The sequence below is a fragment of the Gambusia affinis genome, linkage group LG07 (genome assembly GCF_019740435.1).
Source record: "Gambusia affinis linkage group LG07, SWU_Gaff_1.0, whole genome shotgun sequence".
Taxonomy (NCBI): domain Eukaryota; kingdom Metazoa; phylum Chordata; class Actinopteri; order Cyprinodontiformes; family Poeciliidae; genus Gambusia; species Gambusia affinis.
This window is the reverse complement of record NC_057874.1, coordinates 4,561,680-4,582,326: the sequence shown is the minus strand read 5'-3', so window position 1 is coordinate 4,582,326 and position 20,647 is coordinate 4,561,680. Positions and strand designations below refer to the sequence as shown.

The window sequence follows — 20,647 nt, the reverse complement described above, 5'->3', positions numbered from 1 at the left end:
CTTGAAATGTTTGTGGGAATATACATTCCTGTGTGTTTGCAAGAAATAGGTTGATGTTGGTGAGTTCAGATCAATGACCTGGAGCTTCAGTCCGTTCTCCAGGGGCGTGGCTTCAACCTGTTTCTCCCCAATCGGTCGCTGCCAGATTTGTCTCCATTTGCAGATCTTGTGTTGTTCCTCTGTATTTTCTGGAACCTCTACAAGGGCATTGCAAGCCAACTATTGTGTTCAAGATTACATTTGATTGGCGGCAGACTGCATTCGCTGATTGGACTGTGGATTTACACCACTGGATGCAGAAGCGCACAAACAGCATCAACTGTTTCTACATCCTTGCCCAAATTTACGCCCACATAGCGAGGAAGAAACTGCCAATGGTGATTAACCTGCTAGAGTGAAACTTGACTATGGAGAATCATACATAGACTATGGAGACAATGTATGATTGACTATGGATCATAGTCAATCTTTTCCCTCCCGCTGGGCAATATATGACTGTGGAGGTAACCCTGGAAAACCCTTCTTCTTCATCTGTCTGCAAGGGTTTACAGAACCAACAAGTTAACCTAGGAATAATACGTGAGGCTGCGGTACCTCTAACTAATCTAAAAGAATAAAAAGCACCTTACCAGGATTGTTTCTGTAATGGCAACTCGTTGGAAGAATGCACACCGGCCCTACCTGTCTAGACTGGTGAAAACACCATCGTGGTTTTATCGGCAGGGTCTTGGTAGTCCATAAACTTGTAAAATGTTCATGTGTGGAGTCAGTTGACATAAATGACCAAGTGCTGAAAAGGTTCTGGCTCTTCCTCTTCCTCTACTGGTTAGTTCAGTGTTGACTCAGACACGGCAGTGCAGAGTGATTCTGTGAGATGGATGGGGATCACTGTTGGGTACCCATGATTAATTGTAGGATATTGTAGTTAAAGGCCATAAATGTGGAGCAAAGCAGGGCGGTGAAGGAACAAGGACAGACATGCCGGGGTACTGAGTGGGAGAGGACGCGCGTGTCCGATTTCAGAGCTGCCGTTCCTGGCAAGGACTCGAAGAAGGAAAGGTAGAGAGGAAATGATGGAGTTTTGTATTTTTTATGCTGGCTCTGGCAATTTGTGGTTATGGAGGAAAAATCTGCCTCATAGGATGCACAAAGACAAATAGACCGTTTGTAGTTTATAGCAAAAGTATTTGCATAACTTTTACACGTGTTACGAATGTATTCAACTTAAAGTTTTGGTGCTATATTAACAGAAGCTGGGGCATAAATACACAGTGGGATGGAAGTCTGGACCTAAACACAACTGAAACAGCACACTAAACCAGTTAAAACTGGAAGAACCTGAAATATTCAGGAAAGAAAAATAATTATTTCTTTGTCTATCAGGTTTTTAATTGCCACTTTATTGGTATTGCAGTAAATACCACAAAGTATATAAAAGAATTTGCAGTCTGTCTCACCCCACCCTAATCCAGATTGCTGCTGTAGGAGTCAGATTTGGGAGGAATCACAAGAATCCTCCGATTCTATAAGAGTCGTTGTAAAATGTCTCGTAGTCTTGTTGCCAAAGGAACCTGGAATTCTCCTTTATATTTATTTCTGATTTGAAATAAACCTTTTCAGAAAAGGCATGTTCTTTAGTGACATCTGAGATATTTAGTTTCAGAGATATGCTGAGAAACAAATTGGTCGAACAGAAAAGAAGTGGACCTGAGTGATCAAAACCCAAAGGCTGACCAAATTTTAAAGGGGCGGTATCATGTGTTTTCCTGGTGCAGAGTGCCATTTTATAGCACAATCACTTAGCTATGTTAACTTCAGTTGCTATAAAAATTCTACATACAAATCAAACATGACTTAAATGAAGTTTGGCTTTGTAATTTAAAACCTTGAAATTGGCCCTCTGTCTCTTTAAGAAGCTCCTCGTACAGGAAGTCATCACAACATGGCTCCTCTATTAACCCTTTAACAATGTTTTTATCAGCGTTCTCCAAAGAAGTAACTACTATAATGAGCTCAGCAGCTGTGCAGTTCCATGAGGTGTTTGCTAATTGTTGCTGGCTAGTATTAAGTAACAGGATGTAAGGCTCAAAAAAGTTGACTTTACAAAACATTGCCTCTTCAGGTAGAGTCTTAATGCTTCAGAAACATAGAAAAGCGACAAATGAAATGGGACTTGTTGTTAAAGCTGTTATTAATATGCGCGCTCCAGAGCGAACACGTCACCGACGCATTGGAAGAACTTTTCAGTTTCCTCCCTTTGAAGCCGCGATCTGTTTCTCTTCCCAGACGTATCTCTCTTTCCAGTGTGCGCTTGTGTTTCCTTCCATGCAGATTCACAATTTCTGGGACAGCTGTGTGTCATGACGAGGATCGGGTGTTGTGTGACGGCCGTGGCAGCTCGTTGGTCTGCGGCCATTTTAACCCATGACCGTTCCGCTGCTGGGTCTTTCTTTGGGGAGAGGAGGGGTCCGGGGCAGCTGCGAGAGAGATTGGGTGGGTGGGAAGATGTTTCTGAGCGACGTGGTTTTCTCCAGAGAGGAGCTCCGGGCTGCAGACGGTCCCTGGAGGACGCCCGTGCAGCCTCAGTACTGGACCAGAACCCAGCAGTTGACAGTCAAAGACAATCCTCACACCAGCCGTGTATCACAGCATCTACACAGGAAGCTGACGGCTCATTCCTCATGCCGCTCTACATGAGACAGCGAGCGCATAAATCTGGATTGGAATGCGTATTCTTTTCCTGCATATGATCGGTTCCTCGCTTTCAGAGCGCTAACGCTGTATTTTTAGCCTGACTTCTTTTTTTCTTTTTTTTCCAACTGGGTTATAGCAGCTCGTGTTGACGGCCTTTGTCCTGTCGCAGGCAGCGAACAGGGCTGTCTCCTGGGAGCAGTATTTAGGTCAGGTTCTGAAACAGCAGGAAGACTTATCACCTGTACTTGGCATCAAACAAAGGATGAGCTAAATCAGGCAGTGCCGGCGTCAGAGCTCTGCGGGACAACTAGTGGGAATGTTTGGGATTCAGGGACCTAAAGACCGGGCTTCAGCCGTTATGATGCTGCCGTCCTATGAGATGAGAGATTCAGAACCTCCTAAAGTTTTTTTATACCCTTTGAAATGCTTTTGATTTTGTGTCATTACAGCCGCAGCTTTTAAGTCGAGTTTATTTGTATGGCACATTTAATCAACAAAGCACTTCAAAGTGTTTTTACAATATAAAAACATCAAATAATCACCAATCATAAAATAAGCAATAAATATTACATTTTGTCCAGATCATCAAGGAAATGCATATCAATTATATTGATCAAAACTCCAGTTATTATGAATCAAAGACAACTGGTGTCAGCCTTGATTTAAAGCAGTGCGTCTCAATTCCAGTCCTCAGGACTCCCTGTACCTTTGTGCTAATCTCTTCTGTGATTTATAAACTAATGGAAGTATTTGAAAGTCTTCAGTGATTTTGACAAACGTAAACCTAAAACGTGTTGCATCTATATGCCTCAACTTCTTAGTCAAGTCCAGAGACTGAAAAGTTTTTCTAATCATTCTTTATTTGTAAAATATCTCAACCTCCATTGGTTTGGATGAAAAACATGTGAAGAGCAAGTTTATTTTTGTTGTTGTTTTTTTCCAAATATGCAACAGATTGTCAATTGGTTGTAGGTCTGGACTTTGACTAGGTCATTCTACGCAAGTTAAAATTGGTCAATCAAAAGAAATTCTACCTTTTATAGTTCTAGGTAGATTTAACTTTTTGCTGCAGGAAGGTAAACCTTTTATTCCAGTTTCAAGTTGTTTGCAACTTATAAGATAATTTTTTTCTGTTATATCCTATATTTACATTACAAAAACACAATTCTCACCAAGTAGTTGTGGTTTCTGTAAATATCTTGGTACACTTGAAATGAGACAAAACTACCTTTTCAGCCTAGGTATGGAGCTTGTGAAGGTCAATAATTCCTTGATATTGATAATAAAAAGTACTAGTTCCACTGGTAGATTATTTCACTTATACCAGGTTTTTTCCCACATTATTTATACGTCCAGCAGTGTTGAGATTCATTCATAATAAACTACAAACCACAGTTTCTGCAGGTTTCAGTAACTCAAATTTACAACTTTTGTTGTAAGATTTTTCTAAGACCTTTACAAACGAAATTTAAGACCTTAGTTTTAGTGATTTGATTGGCTCAGTCCAAGATTAAATGACATGATGACAACAGGAATGAAAGCGCGAATGTAGCGCGACAGAAATACTGTTTTTTTCATAGAATGCACATTGGACACTCAGGGGTTATTATTTTTCCAATATTCTCTGATTATCCAAAAAGAAACATGGTTCTGTGAATATTCCTCCAGCTGAAAAAGCAAAGGGACCGCCGAATGGCTGGAGATGTTTTCTAGCCTGTCTTTATGTAAAGCAAAATCTGTATCTTTATCACTGCATTAGTCTGACTGCTGCTGTTCTTCCTTATAGGAGATGTTTACATCCAGCCAACACAGGACACAAAGAACCCCGTCATCTACGGAGTCTTCACCGTCTCCGGGTTTGTTCCCTTCACTGAAAGCGAATCCTGCTGTGTTTCCGTCGCCTGTGAGGCGAATTTACCCGCTCTGACGTTTTCACCGCAGGTCCGTGTTCAAAGGCTCGGCCGTTTGCGTTTACTCCATGGCCGACATCCGCATGGTCTTCAACGGGCCCTTCGCCCACAAGGAGGGTCCTAATTACCAGTGGGTGGCGTACACGGGGAAGATCCCCTACCCTCGCCCCGGCACTGTAAGCCCCTCCTCTGACCCCTCAAAGCAGCTGAGCAACACCCAGTCATCAGCATATCCAAACTGGAGTTATAACTGTTGTAACTGTGGGGGGAGACCTTTAAGAAAAGAAAAAAAGTTACTCTCCTGCTCAGGTTGTTGTTGCTTTTCTCCCCCAGTGCCCTGGAGGAACATTTACGCCCAGCATGAAGTCCACAAAGGACTACCCAGATGAAGTGATCAACTTCATGAGGAATCACCCCGCCATGCACAACGCCGTCTACCCAGTGCACAAGCGCCCCCTGGTGGTCCGAACCAACGTGGACTATGAGTTCACCACCATCTCAGTGGACCAGGTGACAGCTGCAGACGGCAATTATGAAGTGCTCTTCTTAGGAACTGGTGAGTTGTTCTTTTTTTTTTACTTAAGATGTGATTTGATTGGCTCAGTCCAAGATTAAATTACATGATGACAACAGGAATGAAAGTCAAAGATTTATTGAGATGATTTTTTACTTCTGATTGTCTTTGTGTCACATTTGGGCTGGAAAGCAGCTTTTGTGAGGAAAAGATGAAAAGCCAAAGGTTGGTTCATGCTACATGAATGTAAATGTGATTTGAGGGAATATTTGCCCGAAACGATGGACAGAACCAGCATTCTTCACGTTTAGTTTCTAGTTGATAAAGGTGAACCCCTGAACCCTTTGACCCGCGTCGACACACAGAGTGACACTGTGGAGAAAAGGATCTGGGGTATGTTTGTGGAAACAGACCCCATGGAAATGAGGGGCTCTCGTCTCCACAGCAATCTGTTGTCTTTCAGACAAAAGCATTCTTTCCTTTTTCTCTTCAAGTGGAAACTGAACCAATCAAAGGGTTTTTCTCACCTCTCTCCGCTCACATGGAGCGAACAACAAGATGATTTGTACCTGGAGGGCCGAGGAGGAAGAGCAGCGGGAGGGAAAAGAACAGTGTGGGAGGAAAGAGGGTCCAGAGTTAGCGTACCCGTCACCCTGGCCTGCCCTGCTGCTGGGAGGCTGACCATCGGTTCGCCTGGGTAGGCTGAGCGTCTGATGAGGCCGCGTCTGTCACCGTGCAGCTCGCTGCCCTTACATGCTGCGGGTGGCGCCTCCTGATTCTTTTGTGCTTCTGAGCGCCACTGGGATGCGGAAGAATGCACGTCATCATAAATCTCAGGTGTCAAACTTCCTGGATTTCTTCACAGAAAGCAAACGGAGCAGAGAAAACCGCCCAAACAGGTGAGAGACGCAGTCAGCAAGAAGAGAACTTTACGTCATTGGAGAAAATAAAAGGTTAACCTGGTGAGAGTTATGTCTGCAGCATGTTGATGCTGGGATTATCCTCACTGATGGCTGCTGAGAGAGTCAAACACGCCTCCGAGGGGCTGCAGAGAGACGGGCGGTGGGGGCGGCAGCTGCGTGGCTGATGGGTGTGTCTTGTGCTCCGCAGACAAGGGAACAGTTCAGAAAGTCATCGTCCTGCCCAGGGACGACCTGCAGACCGAGGAGCTGGTTCTGGAGGAGGTTGAAGTCTTTAAGGTGAACCCTCTGCACACTGCATCACACTTTCACGTGTTGCTTGTTCTCAAAGAGAAAAGCTCACAGAGCTTCCTTGCTTCTTTGCTTCTACGTCAAGGTTCCCACTCCTATAACGACGATGAAGATCTCATCCAAAAGGGTAAGCGAGCGCAAACGCAGATTTGCTTCTGGTTTTCTAAACTGAGCTGGAAATAACGACTGACGAACTCGGTTTACTCCATATGATAACAGTCGGTAGATACAGAGTTGGGGTCAAGTGCAACCTGGCAGGTGGATGTACTTCAAACCTCCGATCATGAAACAAATTATGCCTACAATAATCTTCAAAAGAATTTACCCCTTCTTCTACGCTCTGGGTGGTCAGTAACTCTCAGTGCCGTCCTCTTTTGCGTCCACAGCAACAGCTGTACGTGTCCTCTGCGGTCGGCCTGACCCAGTTGGCCCTCCACCGGTGCGACGTGTACGGCGAGGCGTGCGCCGACTGCTGCCTGGCCAGAGATCCGTACTGCGCCTGGGACGGCAAGTCCTGCTCCCGGTACTCGGCCTCACAGAAGAGGTAAGCAGCAGCCGCACGGTCAGCGAGCTCACTAACCGGATAATTAGATGAACTGGTTCAGCAATACTGAAATCGACCTGCCTGTATGGCTGACTGGCTGTTTTGGTGACGGGTCAATTTGTTATGGTCTGTGGGTCCACTTAGCTTAACAAGACTAATATATATATATATATAAGAAATGTAAAGTCATATGTTGTTATCCGTTTGTATTTTCCTCTTCATTTGGTTTTTATGTGTTACTGAATGGCTTTGAATGGCTTCCAGTTGCTTTATGATGTTTTTCTCTCCTTATTTGGCAATACTGGTCTGACCCATTTAGACGTAGCCGGAGGCAGGACGTCCGGTACGGGAACCCCATCCGACAGTGCAGAGGCTTCAACTCCAACGGTACGCAGGCTCCCGTCTCACTGTCGAGATGTCGTGACTGCACTATGGCAGGTCAAAGGTTACCGGAGAAAAGCGAAAGAAACCGTTAGAAAAGTCGTAAACATGAGTTTGCCGTCTCCGCTCTGCAGCCAATAAGAACACTCTGGAGATGGTGCAGTACGGGGTGGAGGGAAGCAGCACCTTCCTGGAGTGCCAGGCCCGATCTCCGCATGCCGTCATCAAATGGCACCTGCAGAGAGACCACAGTGACCGCAGGAAAGAGGTTGGTCTCCCACACACACACACACACACACACATCGGTCTTGTCTTTAACTTCTGTGTATCGTTTGCTTGGCCTGTCATAACTTTTTTTTTTTCGTGATAAACGATAATATTGTTGTTTTCAGAACATTTAAGTATTATTATTATTATTAATGCGAGTACAACGTCTCAAAGATCAACAAACTTTCATTTTTAGTGAATATTCAGCACTGGAACTGGAAGACAGTTTAAATATCCAAAGTAAATAAAGAAAACGCCCGAAACAAAAGAAAATGTTTACTGAAGTCTCTGTTAACAAAATTGTTCTTCACTGAAGGACGGAGTTTAGACCAAAGCACCAGACTGAAGACTTTTATCATCTAGAAAGAGAGACACGAGGAAAACAATCATGCAAGTGACAATTATGGAGCTTGTTAAAACTTATCAGGTGATAAATTGATTTATGTCTTATAACAGGCTCACTGTTTGCCATGAGCTGCGTGAGAAACAAAAACCTGTTGGGGGCTCAGAAAGACTGAAGAATGTGGTGAATTTCAGTCTCTAGGGGCACAAAGCACAAACATTTCTTTTCAAAACATTTCCTCTTATTAAAAGTCTTTGCCACATTTTTAGATTTTTATTTAAGCATCAATAAAATACATTGAAGTTTGCATGAAACATGCCAAAGCATTCTGTTAAATACTTTTTGCCAAGCGTTGTAAATTTCCCATTGAACTCATGTGGTTCCACTGCCCTGGTTCCTTTTTATTTTTGAAAGCGGAACCCAAATTCCTCCCTTTGCTTTCATGTGGGGCTGCACAGTGGTGCAGTTGGTAGAGTTGTTGCCTTGCAGCAAGAAGGTCCTGGGTTCGATTCCCGGGGTCTTTCTGCATGGAGTTTGCATGTTCTCCCTGTGCATGGTGGGTTCTCTCCGGGTTCTCCGGCTTCCTCCCACAGTCCAAAAACATGACTGTCAGGTTAATTGGTCACTTTAAATTCTCCCTAAGTGTGTGTGTGAATGGTTGTTTGTCTTGTATGTCTCTGTGTTGCCCTGCGACAGACTGGCGACCTGTCCAGGGTGAACCCCGCCTCTCGCCCGGAATGCAGCTGGAGATTGAAACCAGCAACCCTCCTGAACCCATTAGGGACAAGGGTGAACAGAAAATGGATGGATGGATGGATGCTTCCATATGTGGAAAACGAAGAAATCAGCGTTTCCTCTGGGCGTTCGCACCCCACATACGTTTACAGATTTATTCACTACGTGACACATTTGGGGAAAAAACAACCCCAGAATAACGTGTTGTTGATATTCAGATTAGCTAACGCTACGGCTAGTTGTCCTGAGGCCAGGGGGAAGGACGGACTGTACAGGTCAGCTGTGAAAATGCTTTAATACACACCCTGAGGCAGCAGCTTTTATTGTGAGACCATCTGTGAACAAATGCTTCTCTTTTATTGACTCTCCTGTTGGATGTTGGTCTCTCCTCACACAGGAGGAGCCAACACTGGGTTTGTTGACAAAAACAAAACACAGACACTAATTAGATTCCTGGGTTTAGGTGGAAAAACAGTTGCAAGTTGAGTGTATATAAGAGATCACATCAGTATGACTGTTGTTTGTTTTTTTCTTGTATCTTTGACGTGATTGTTCAGAACTTCAGAGGTCAGCTGCGGGTCAGCAGAACCTTTAACTGAAGCTGCTGTTTCTCCATACTGCAGGGAAACAGTGATCATGATGTATCTGCGTTGTGTATTTTGGTGCTAGTTGAATCCAAATGCTCCCACACTTTTCAGATTTTTTTGTTTATACTTTGAAAATCCTGCTGTTTTTTTTTCCTTTCCCTTCTTCTTTATGCGCCCCTTTATGTTTATCAAACTCCCGCCGAACGTTCCGACGCTCGTCGTTTGACCTCTCGCTGTCCTCCTCCCTGCGTAGATGCGCTCCGACGGGCGGATTCTGAAGACCGAACAGGGCCTGCTGCTGCGCTCCCTGCAGCCGTCGGACTCCGGCATGTACCAGTGCACCGCCACCGAGAAGAACTTCAAACACACGCTGGTCAAGCTGCAGCTGGTCGTGCTGTCGGGCCGCGCCGTCAACAACGCGCTGGTGGACGGCGGCGGCGGCGGGGGGCTGGTGCCGTCGTCCCTTCACTCGGCCGGCGCCCAGTGGACCCCCAGCGCGGACCAGTACAAGGACCTGCTGACCATTCTGAGCCAGCCAGAGATGAGTTTGATCAACCAGTACTGCCAGGACTACTGGCAGTTCGGAGACCCCCTGCTGGGAGCCCTCAAGGCGAAAGACCTGAAGGAGCTCAAGGAGCAGAAGAAACCCCGCAACCGTCGGCATCACAGGGAGCGACATGAGGAGGAGGAGGAAGAGGAAGAGGAGCAGCAGGGAGTAGAGACATGAGGAGGCTGACTGTGTGTTTGAAACACAACCTCCCCCCCAACCCGACCTTCCACCACCGAGAAAACTGGGAAAGACTCCATGAGATGAGAGAGAAGCAGCTTCAAAGAAAAAGATGAAAAAAATCTGCAAACTGAATGAAAACGGCTTCCAAACGAAACCCCAGACACACACACACACACACACACACACACACACACACACACCTCCCTCAAGCAGTAACATATATAATACACAGTATTTATTGTAGGTTGTAAATAGTACCATTCTGTGGATTTCTTTGTACTTACAGTAAAAAAAGAAAAAAGAAAGAAAAGAAGACAAGCTCTTTGTGTATAGGTACCACTTTGGGGCGGGGAGAATATTGTTATTGTCGTTGATTTCAATGTTGCTGTTACTGTCGGTAGGAAAAACCCCATTCGTCAGCATCGTGTGAACTTTGACAGCCTGCGTGCCAGGAACGCGTTGTTGGAGCGCGAGCTGTTCGGACTCAGAGCGGACTACGATGAGGAGCTGCTGAGAACAAGGTGACGGGAGAATTATTCTGTTTTTTTACTATTATTATTATTATTATTATTATTATTATTATTATTATTATTATTATTTGTGGATGCTCCAGAAGAGCCTGTGTTGCAGCCTCCCTGTGGCTGCATGCAGAGAGAGAGACTTCACATTGGAAGAGGGACCACTGGACCTTGGTCCCAGTTATCTGTCAGGGGTCAGAGGTCGAGGGGGGACACACTGCTTTTCTCAGTGGGAATCTTTGTGTTTCTTTTCTGTCATGTCTGTGTAGATCAGAGGGACTGATTGTAAAAGCGCTGCGTCCCACGCCAGCTGCTAATCAGGATCCAAGAGATTTATTTAAAAACAAAAATGAATCAAATGTTTACTTTCAAAAAGTATGAGACTAACTTCCACTGTGCGGTGCCTGGCTCAAGGGTTCACACAGGCATGAATTATTTCACATTAACGTTACAACTAAAGGCCTGAATGTATTTTATTGGGATTCAGTGACAGGACAACATAAAGCCGTGCATAATTATAGAGTGGATGGAAAAGATTTTTTTAAAACTATTTTATGAATATAAAAGTGCATTAATGTCCATCCTGTTGTGTAAAACACGTTTTTTCAATGTTATTCAATAATCTGCCAATGGAACTAGAACTTTTTCATTAATATTAAATAATTATTTCCTTATAACCAGCTTCTATAACTTGCTGAAAATGTACTTGTGAATTAGTTTTGTCTTATTTCAAATGTACGAAGATACTAGAACAAAAATACTTGGAAGATTTTGTGTTTTCATAGTGAACCACCTTTTTTTAACTGTGGTTTTGAGGGGAACGTTGAATATTGACTTACGGAAAGTTTCTTTCTTTCTGAGTTACATCTATGAACAACAATTTTTGAGTCTTGCAGCAGATTCTAAACTCGAGTCAAGTTTGTTTGTACAGCACATTTAAGGAACAAGGCAGTTCAGAGTGCTTCACATCATAGAAACTTTTTTTCATTTTAATTAACCTGGATTTAACTTGGTAATTTGATTAAGGACAAATTCTTATCTTCAAAAATACATTTAAAAAAAATCATACACCAGAGTATCATACATGCAAAAACAAAATATCAAAACATCTGAGAAAGAAAATAAAAAACAAACCATATTCATACTGACTAAATGTACTACAATACATTTAGTCAGTCTTCAAAAGCAATTATATTGATTATTTATTATTGTTTTTACTGAGTCGATAAAGGTTGATATTGAAGTTGGCTTATTGAGCTTTAGTGGTTTCTGCAAGTGAAAAATGAAACGAGGTTTTGCCTCATTATGTACATAATATAGTGACCAATTATGAAACATGTAATAAATCTTACATTTTGTCAAATGTTATCATCAAAATCAAGCAAATGCACATAAAATATATTGGCCAATGTTCCAGTTATATATTGGCATCGGTTTAAAAGGACCTCAGTGTTTCGACTGTTTTGCAGTTTTCTAGAAGCTTGCTCCAGATTTGTGGAGAATAGAAGCTGAATGCTTCTTCATAGACTAGAACCAGGAGACCAGAGTGGTCTGTGAGGTCGGTACAATAACAACTGATCTTCACTTTAGTCCATTTAACCATTTAGTTTAGGTTAAGGTGAATATTTTGCTGGAAAGTGAACCTTTATTTTAGCTCCATTTATTCTGAAGACATTTTCTTGCACTGGATTTTATGAAATCAGACTAAAATATTTTAGGAAGCATACTTTTCCTTCCACATCACAGTTATTCACTGCTTTGACGCCGTCTGACACGTAAAAGACCAATAAAATACATAAACGTTTGAGGCTACATGGTGACAAAATGTGCAAAAATTCAAGCTTTTTGAACCCTTTTTGGAGGGACGGTGCCCCAGCTGCTGCTCTACATTCAGACACGCCAGCTGTCTAAATCGGTAACCATGACATCACCTTCTTCAAACGCAGACCTCCTTTGGACGGATTTTGAGGCGTACAAGCTATAAGGATTTGCACACGAGGGCATTATTTAGTTTTTATTTTTCAAGGGACATTGGCAGGGGCCAAAAAAAACAAAAAAACACACCAAACAAGCACAAGGTGGGTAAGATGAGGTGGAAGAACAAAAACCGGCTCGCAGTGAAAGTTGTTCCAGTGAGGAAGCAAATGTTTGCAGTCAGCAGCTCTGAGCACAAAACAGATTTTTCTTTTGTTCAATTCATTTCCTCTTGAGACTTTTGATATGTGTGAAAAAAAAACAAAAAAAAAAACCTATACACACACAACAGAGCTTTGTAAAAAGAAACAAAGAAAAGAAAATATTGTGACACCAACCAAAATACCCGGAAGCTGGCTTTCATTGTGTGCATGAACCTGTGTTTGTCCTGTGATTCCCATAAGGCAGTGCGGTCGGCCTTCTTGTTGTTTCTCATCTCGGTGGTTCTCAGCGCAAAAGCCGGGGGGAAGAAATGCTTTAAAACGTTGGGATTTTAAAATGTTTCTGGTGTAAAGCATGGTTCAACTTTCCATCGACATCAAGTCCAGTAAAATTATTTGGTAAATCACTTTATAATTACAGAATGAAATGATTGTTCTGAATTTACACTCTTGTGGGCATGGGTCTGTTTTAAATACCAGGGTCTGAAAATATGTTACTGGTTTTCTCCTGTCACCTGTTGGCACTCTGACTTATTACAACGAGCTAGCAGTTAGCTGTCTATGCTTACTGGATATTACCAGTGAAAAATAATTACACAGGCAGCTGTGTAATTATTTTGGATATAAAAACAGAGACATAATTATGAACAACCCCATCCATCATGTTTTTATTTTTATTTTTCTGCTCAGAGAAGGTTTAAATTTTTTTTGTAGGAATGCACCGATTGCAGTTTTCTGGACGATCACGGATTTTTAAAAAGCCTGACCTGCTAATTAAGATTGAAAATTCTGAAAAGTCGCCAAGTGTAGCATGAAAGTTGGCGACAGTGGGGTAACCGCGCGCATGCAGACGTGACTTATGTGTGGCGGGTCTGTCAGTCAGCGATGTGACACCAGAGCAGAAGGAGACAGAGGCTGATTTTTAACTTTAGATAAGATCGGTTTGCTATGAAAGAGATTCCTGACTGAATCGGAGCCGATTTATCCTTTTTGGAACTGGGAAACTGTTTCAGACAGATTTCATATCGAAACCGGTTTTCAAAAAGGCAAAAAATAATAATAATAATAATAATCTTAATTGATTTCTAAACAACTCAAACCAAAAATATTCACACAATACTACATTAGTGGATATTAAATATCTCCACTTTCACAGGAGGGATTGTTAAGTTTGCCTCCTGACCATGCTACGCTACATCAGGTGGAGTGACACAGCTAGCAGCGTAGCTCAGAAACACAAACACATTGTTGTGAAATGACCAGAACATTCTCTGTTTCACTACAGCCAAGGTTATTGTTACTGATACAGCTTTGCAGAACCTCTCTTCAAAAAGTTTAACCTGTGTCTTCAAGCTAACCATGTTTTAAAACAAACTAAGTTAGTAAAATAGACAGCCTGTCACAGGTGAGCTGAACAGAGGACAACTTTTCAACCAAAATTATTATGAATTAGCTTTTTTTTTTATGTGATATAGTTGAACATTTTCTCAAGAATTCCTGTTTTGACACCATATTACTGTGAAATTATGTTTTTATGTGATTCTGTTGTCTCAGTCATACTGGCCCATGCCTGCACTTTAGAGAACCATGCTACCGAAAAGTTGCTTTAGCCGATCTTCCCGAAGTGAAATTCTTGTCGTTTTTATGTGCAAGATTATTCTACAGAAATAAAAATTATTTAGAAGAAACTAAACGCAGATATTTGAAACGGAAAAAGTTTTGAAAGTGTCTTTCCAGGCTTGTTTACAGTCTGAATGAAAGTCGCCATGGATCCATTGATAATTCATCCACGTTTGTATTGCTTTCACTGTGGTATTTGTCGTCATCACCAGAGTCGAATATAATCCTAAAAGATTAAGTCTTTATCATCAAAAAGCACAACGGTTGTAAAATTCCTTCTTTTTTTTTCTTCTTTTTTTTTATTATTATTTTTTTTAAGTCTGTGTTTTTGGTTGTGGTTTTATTTTATGTCACACTTTCTGATAAGAGAACACAACATCCACAGAGGTGATATTATGATTTGTGTAGATCTTCCTTTTCCATTGTTGTTACTGACTAATAAATTAAAGCTCTATATTTTATAAGAATGGTATGCTCCAACTTGTTCATTGTGAATTGCTTGATGCTGAATGTTTTTTTGTTTTTTTTCCATGTTCTGCCCGGAAACCTCTTGATCCTTGGAATAAAGTTGTACTTGTCAAAATGATGATGTATGCACATTTGTGTAAAATAAAAATACTGCGTTTGCAGATTGCAATGAAACCTCTGTAATGAGTGTGTAGTGAAATAACACGGAGTGGGACTTTTTCACTTCATTTCAGTGGCCTGAATGGTGCAGCAAACTAACGTTGTATGACTGTTTCTTTCAGCTGTTATAAAAATGCTGCGTCTATCTTGTACATTTTTTTCTTTTCAGTGAGTTCCTGATTTAACATCTTGAAACTGGGCCTCTGTTTCTTCCTGAAACTCAGGAAGTCATCGCAACATTCCTCCTCTATTAACCCTTTAACAATATTTTTACTGATAGTAGCTGATATAATGAGCTCAGCAGATGAGCAGTTCTACCAGGTGTTTGCTAATTGCAGCTGGCTAGTCTTAAGGAGTGGTGGGAGGGTTGCTCTGAGGTGGAAGCTGCAGCTCCAAGGAGGACAAGAATTTCTCAAACATGCATGAAAGAATCAAAGCAACAGCCCAGGTATGATTTTGATAAAACGTAAAGCTCAAAAAGGTCAATTTTGCATAATACTGTTCATTTAAGATATATTTACAAATTGCATCGTTTACACCCCTCTGCTCCCTTCTTTCATAGGTTATTTTCATGTCTTAAAAAGCGAATACATCCAGATTTAAAACTACTTCAAATATTCTGCAAGATTTTGCACGTGCAGTATTTTTTGTTTAATTCGGTTGCCGTTTGTACATTTATGGTTTACTCATTCTGCAGCCGGTTTTAATACGTAGCGTCACAATTTATTTTATTTATTTATTTTGTTTTTAATTTGTCTAAAATGGAAGACGTAAAACATCTTCCCGTTTCAGTGTTAAATGTTCATTAGAATTTAAAGTTTGTTGATTTTTGAGAATATGTTCTTGCATTGCTAAGTCATAACCATGAAAATGGTCTCAATAACAATATTGTCATTTAACTCAATGACGTCTCGGACAATTTATCATCCAACAAAATGTGTTATCATGCCAGGCCTACTTATTATTTTCTTTGCTGTTAGATAAACTAAACCATATTTAGTTTTCTTGTTGGGTTGAACGATGGTTCAGATGGTGAAAGAAATTATATCTCTTCTTCATTACTTTTTTCCCCGATTATGTAATGACTCAAGTCACAGATAGGATGAAAAACATATGAGGGTATGCTTACAGCACTAGATGAAAACAGGCTGTCAATGGCTCACAATTCTTTGAGTCTCTGCACCTCATAAAGTTCCTAATGGTAGTGTTGACCGTTGGGCACAGACCAGGCCATGAATGAGTCACACGCTCCAACACAAATCTAGGCCAAAAGTAAAAACAAGAGAGAAATAAAGCTGGCAGGGAGGAAACAAGATGGAAAGAACGTGTATTTCTAAACTCTACAGAAGGGGTCCCCAAAGTCTGTCCTCAAGGGCCGGCATCCTGCATGTTTTAGTTCTCTCCCTGGTGGCACCAACAACCTTTTCAGCATGTCAGTGTTCTTCTTAGGCCTTCAAACGAGCCATCATTTGATCCAGGTGTGTTAAACCAGGGAGACACCTGTGTGTCCAAACATTTGGTCTGTACTGTATATTATTGTAAAAAGAAATCACTTCATGATGGTGTGTTTTTGTTTTAATACTGACATAGAAATCATTACTAAAAAAAGAAAAATCAATTCCTCTGACGGGGCCCCATGGAAGCCTTGGAGTGATAAGCGGCTGCTTAGTTTATTTGAGCCCTGTACCTCTGTTGTACCTACCTGTCATAACTACAACCGGCATCTACCTGATGTACCTACCTACCTGACATCACATAACCTGTGATGTCACACATAAACATCACAGGTTATGTGTGACCTGTGATGTTTTTGGAAAGGTAAGTATGTGATTCATTGATGTGTGATGTCACATATACCTGTGATGTGATATGATATCGCACACGTATCACAGATTATGTGATGTGACATCACACACATATCACAGGTTATATGATATGTGTGACTTGTGAAGTTATGTCACATTACATCACAGGATGTGGTTATGTGTGACCTGTCATGTTTTTGGACAGGTAGGTACCACTCGTATCCTCCAGTACCTACCTTTCATATCCCCCTGTGGTAATTATCTTTTGTATTCACCTCTGGTACCTACCTACCTGATGTCACTCATCACAGGTTATGTGATGTCACACATAAACATCACAGGTTATGTGTGACCTGTGATGTATTTGGACGTAACCGTAACCACCTCCGTTACCTACCTGTCATATCCACCTGCAGTACCTACCTGAGGTATTCACCTCTGGTACCTACCTACCTGACGCGTCACTTAACCAACCTGTGACGTGACGCGTCACTTAACCAACCTGTGACGTGACGCGTCACTTAACCTGTGGCGGACGCCGTCCACTTAACCAACCTGTGGCGTGGCGTCACTTAACCAACCTGTGACGTGACGCGTCACTTAACCAACCTGTGACGTGACGCGTCACTTAACCAACCTGTGACGTGACGCGTCACTTAACCAACCTGTGACGTGACGCGTCACTTAACCAACCTGTGACGTGACGCGTCACTTAACCAACCTGTGACGTGACGCGTCACTTAACCTGTGACGTGACACATAAACATCACAGGTCACAAATAACCTGTGACCTCACAGGTTATTTGTGACCTGTGATGTTCTTGGACGTAACCGTAACCACCTCCAGTACCTACCTCCGTTACTTTCCTGTCGTACTCACCTCTGTTACCTTCAGTGGGGAGAACAAGTATTTGATACACTGTTGATTTTTCAGGTTTTCCCCCTTGCAAAGCTTGAAGAAGACTGTAATTTTTATCATAGGTACTCTTCAACTGTGAGTGATGAAATCTAAAACGAAAATCCAGAAAAATACAATGTATGATTTTTAAATAATTAATTTCCATTTTATTGTGTGAAATAAGTATTTGATCATCTATCAACCAGTAAGAATTTTGGCTCTCACAGACATGTTAGTTCTTCTTTAAGAAGCCCTCCTGTTCTACTCTCATTACCTGTATTAACTGCACCTGTTTTAACTCGTTACCTGTATAAAAGACACCTGTCCACACACTCAATCAATCAGACTCCAGCATCTCCACAATGCCCAAGACCAGAGAGCTGTGTAAGGACATCAGGGATAAAATTGTAGACCTGCACAAGGCTGGGATGGGCTACAGGACAATAGGCAAGCAGCTTGGTGAGAAGGCAACAACAATTGGTGCAATTATTAGAAAATGGAAGAAATACAAAATAACGGAAAATCTCCCTCGGTCTGTGGCGCCATGCAAGATCTCATCATTGATCTTGAGGAAGGTGAGGAATGAGCCCAGAAATATACGGCAGGACGTGGTCAATGACCTGAATAGAGCTGGGAGCACAGTCTCAAAGAAAACAATCAGTAACACTCTACGCCGTCAAGGATTAAAATCCTGCAGTGCACGCAAGGTGCCCTTCCTCAAGCCAACGCATGTCAAAGCCCGTCTGATGTTTACAAATGACCATCTGAATGATCCAGAGGAGGAATGGGAGAAGGTCATGTGGTCTGATGAGACAAAAATAGAACTTTTTGGTTTAAACTCCACTCGTCATGTTTGGAGGAAGAAGAATGATGAGTACAACCCCAAGAACACCATCCCAACCGTGAAGCATGGCGGTGGAAACATCATTCTTTGGGGATGCTTTTCTGCAAAGGGGACAGGACGACTGCACCATATTGTGGGAAGGATGGATGGGGCCATGTATTGTGAGATTTTGGCCAACAACCTCCTTCCCTCAGTAAGAGCACTGAAGATGGGTCGTGGCTGGGTCTTCCAGCATGATAACGACCCAAAACACACAGCCAGGGCAACTAAAGTGTGGCTCCGTAGGAAACATCTTAAGGTCCTGGAGTGGCCTAGCCAGTCTCCAGACCTGAATCCAATAGAAAATCTTTGGAGGGATCTTAAAGTCCATGTGTCCCAGCGACAGCCCCGAAACCTGGAGGCTCTGGAGGAGATCTGTATGGAGGAGTGGGCCAAAATCCCTGCTGCAGTGTGTGCAAACCTGGTCAAGAACTACAGGAAACGTCCGATCTCTAATTGCAAACAAAGGTTTCTGTACCAAATATTAAGTTTCATTTTTCTGGTGTATCAAATACTTATTTCACACAATAAAATGGAAATTAATTATTTAAAAATCATACATTGTATTTTTCTGGATTTTTGTTTTAGATTCCATCATTCACAGTTGAAGAGTACCTATGATAAAAATTACAGTCTTCTTCAAGCTTTGCAAGTGGGAAAACCTGAAAAATCAACAGTGTATCAAATACTTGTTCTCCCCACTGTACCTGTCTGGTACCTACCTGCGTGACATCACAAAACCTGTTATGTGACACGTCACAAATTTTGTGATGTGTGACATTACTTAAGCTGTGTTGTCACACATAAATATCACAGGTTATGTGTTACCTGTGATCTATTTGGACGTAACCGTCACCACCTCCTGTACCTACCTGTCGTATCCACCTCCGGTACCTTCCTCCGCTGCCTATCTGCTGTACCAACCCATGTTGTCTACGTCCGGTACATTCATCTGGTATCGACCTTGGGTACCTGCCTATTGTACCTACCTGTCGTGTCCACCTCCGGTACCTGACACATCACTTAACCTATGATGTGACACATCACAAGTTATGTGATTTGTGACATCACTTAATCTTTGTTGTCACACATAAACATCACAGGTTATGTGTGACCTGTGATGTATTTGGACTTAACCGTAACCACCTCCGGTACCAACCTGTTGTATCCACCTCCGGTACCAAACTATCATGTCCTCCTCCATTACCTACCTGTCGTGTCCACCACCGGTACCAACCTGTCGTGTCCACCTCAGTTACCTAAGTGTCGTGTCCACCTCGGGTACCAACCTGTCGTGTCCACCTCGGGTACCAACCTGTCGTGTCCACCTCCGGTACCTACCTGAAGTATCCACCTCCGGTACCTACCTGAGGTATCCACCTCCGGTACCTACCTGTCTGGTACCTACCTACCTACCTGACATCACATAAACTGTGATGTGACACATCACAAGTTATGCGATTTGTGACATCACTTAACCTGTGTTGTCACATAAACATCACAGGTTATGTGATGTCCACCGCTACTCCACCCCGTCGCGGTCCACTGCTACCTACCCGTCGTGGTCCACTCTGTCATGTCCACCTCCGTTACCTACCTGTCATATCCACCTCCGGTACCAACCTGTTGTATCCACCTCCGGTACCAACCTGTCATGTCCACCTCAGTTACCTACCTGTCGTGTCCACCTCCGGTACCAACCTGTCGTGTCCATTTTCAGTTACCTACCTGTCGTGTCCACCTCCGGTACCAACCTGTCGTGTCCACCTCCGGTACCAACCTGTTGTGTCCACCTCCGGTACAAAACCTGTCGTGTTCACCTCCGGTACCAACCTGTCATATCCACCTCCGGTACCAACCTGTTGTATCCACCTCTGGTACCAACCTATCATGTCCTCCTCCGTTACCTACCTGTCGTGTCCACCTCCGGTACCAACCTGTCGTGTCCACTTCAGTTACCTACCTGTCGTGTCCACCTCCGGTACCAACCAGTCGTGTCCACCTCCGGTACCAACCTGTCGTGTCCACCTCCGGTACCAACCTGTCGTGTCCACCTCCGGTACCAACCTGTCGTGTCCACCTCCGGTACCAACCTGAAGTATCCACCTCCGGTACCAACCTGTTTTATCCACCTCCGGTACCAACCTATCATGTCCTCCTCCGTTACCTACCTGTCGTGTCCACTTCAGTTACCTACCTGCGTGTCCACCTCCGGTACCAACCTGTCGTGGCCACCTCCGGTACC

The 20,647-nt window shown here is 42.8% G+C and overlaps 1 protein-coding gene across 8 annotated transcripts in view; it reads left to right on the top strand.

Annotated features, from left to right (window-relative positions):
• The window catches only part of LOC122833716 (semaphorin-3F-like), a 159,971-nt gene that overhangs the window by 132,882 nt on the left and 6,442 nt on the right, over positions 1-20,647 (top strand). For 4 of the 8 annotated variants that reach the window (XM_044121524.1, XM_044121525.1, XM_044121528.1 and 1 more), the window contains 9 exons: positions 4,481-4,550; positions 4,636-4,780; positions 4,938-5,160; positions 6,229-6,317; positions 6,415-6,456; positions 6,716-6,873; positions 7,169-7,260; positions 7,389-7,522; positions 9,440-14,831. In XM_044121524.1, coding sequence (XP_043977459.1) covers positions 4,481-4,550; positions 4,636-4,780; positions 4,938-5,160; positions 6,229-6,317; positions 6,415-6,456; positions 6,716-6,873; positions 7,169-7,260; positions 7,389-7,522; positions 9,440-9,913 — 1,427 coding nt within the window. In that variant the 3' untranslated portion in view covers positions 9,914-14,831. Of the gene's footprint in view, positions 1-4,480; positions 4,551-4,635; positions 4,781-4,937; positions 5,161-6,228; positions 6,318-6,414; positions 6,457-6,715; positions 6,874-7,168; positions 7,261-7,388; positions 7,523-9,439; positions 14,832-20,647 lie in introns of those variants that run through there. The other 4 variants (XM_044121529.1, XM_044121527.1, XR_006371043.1 and 1 more) reach the window with 3 other exon arrangements.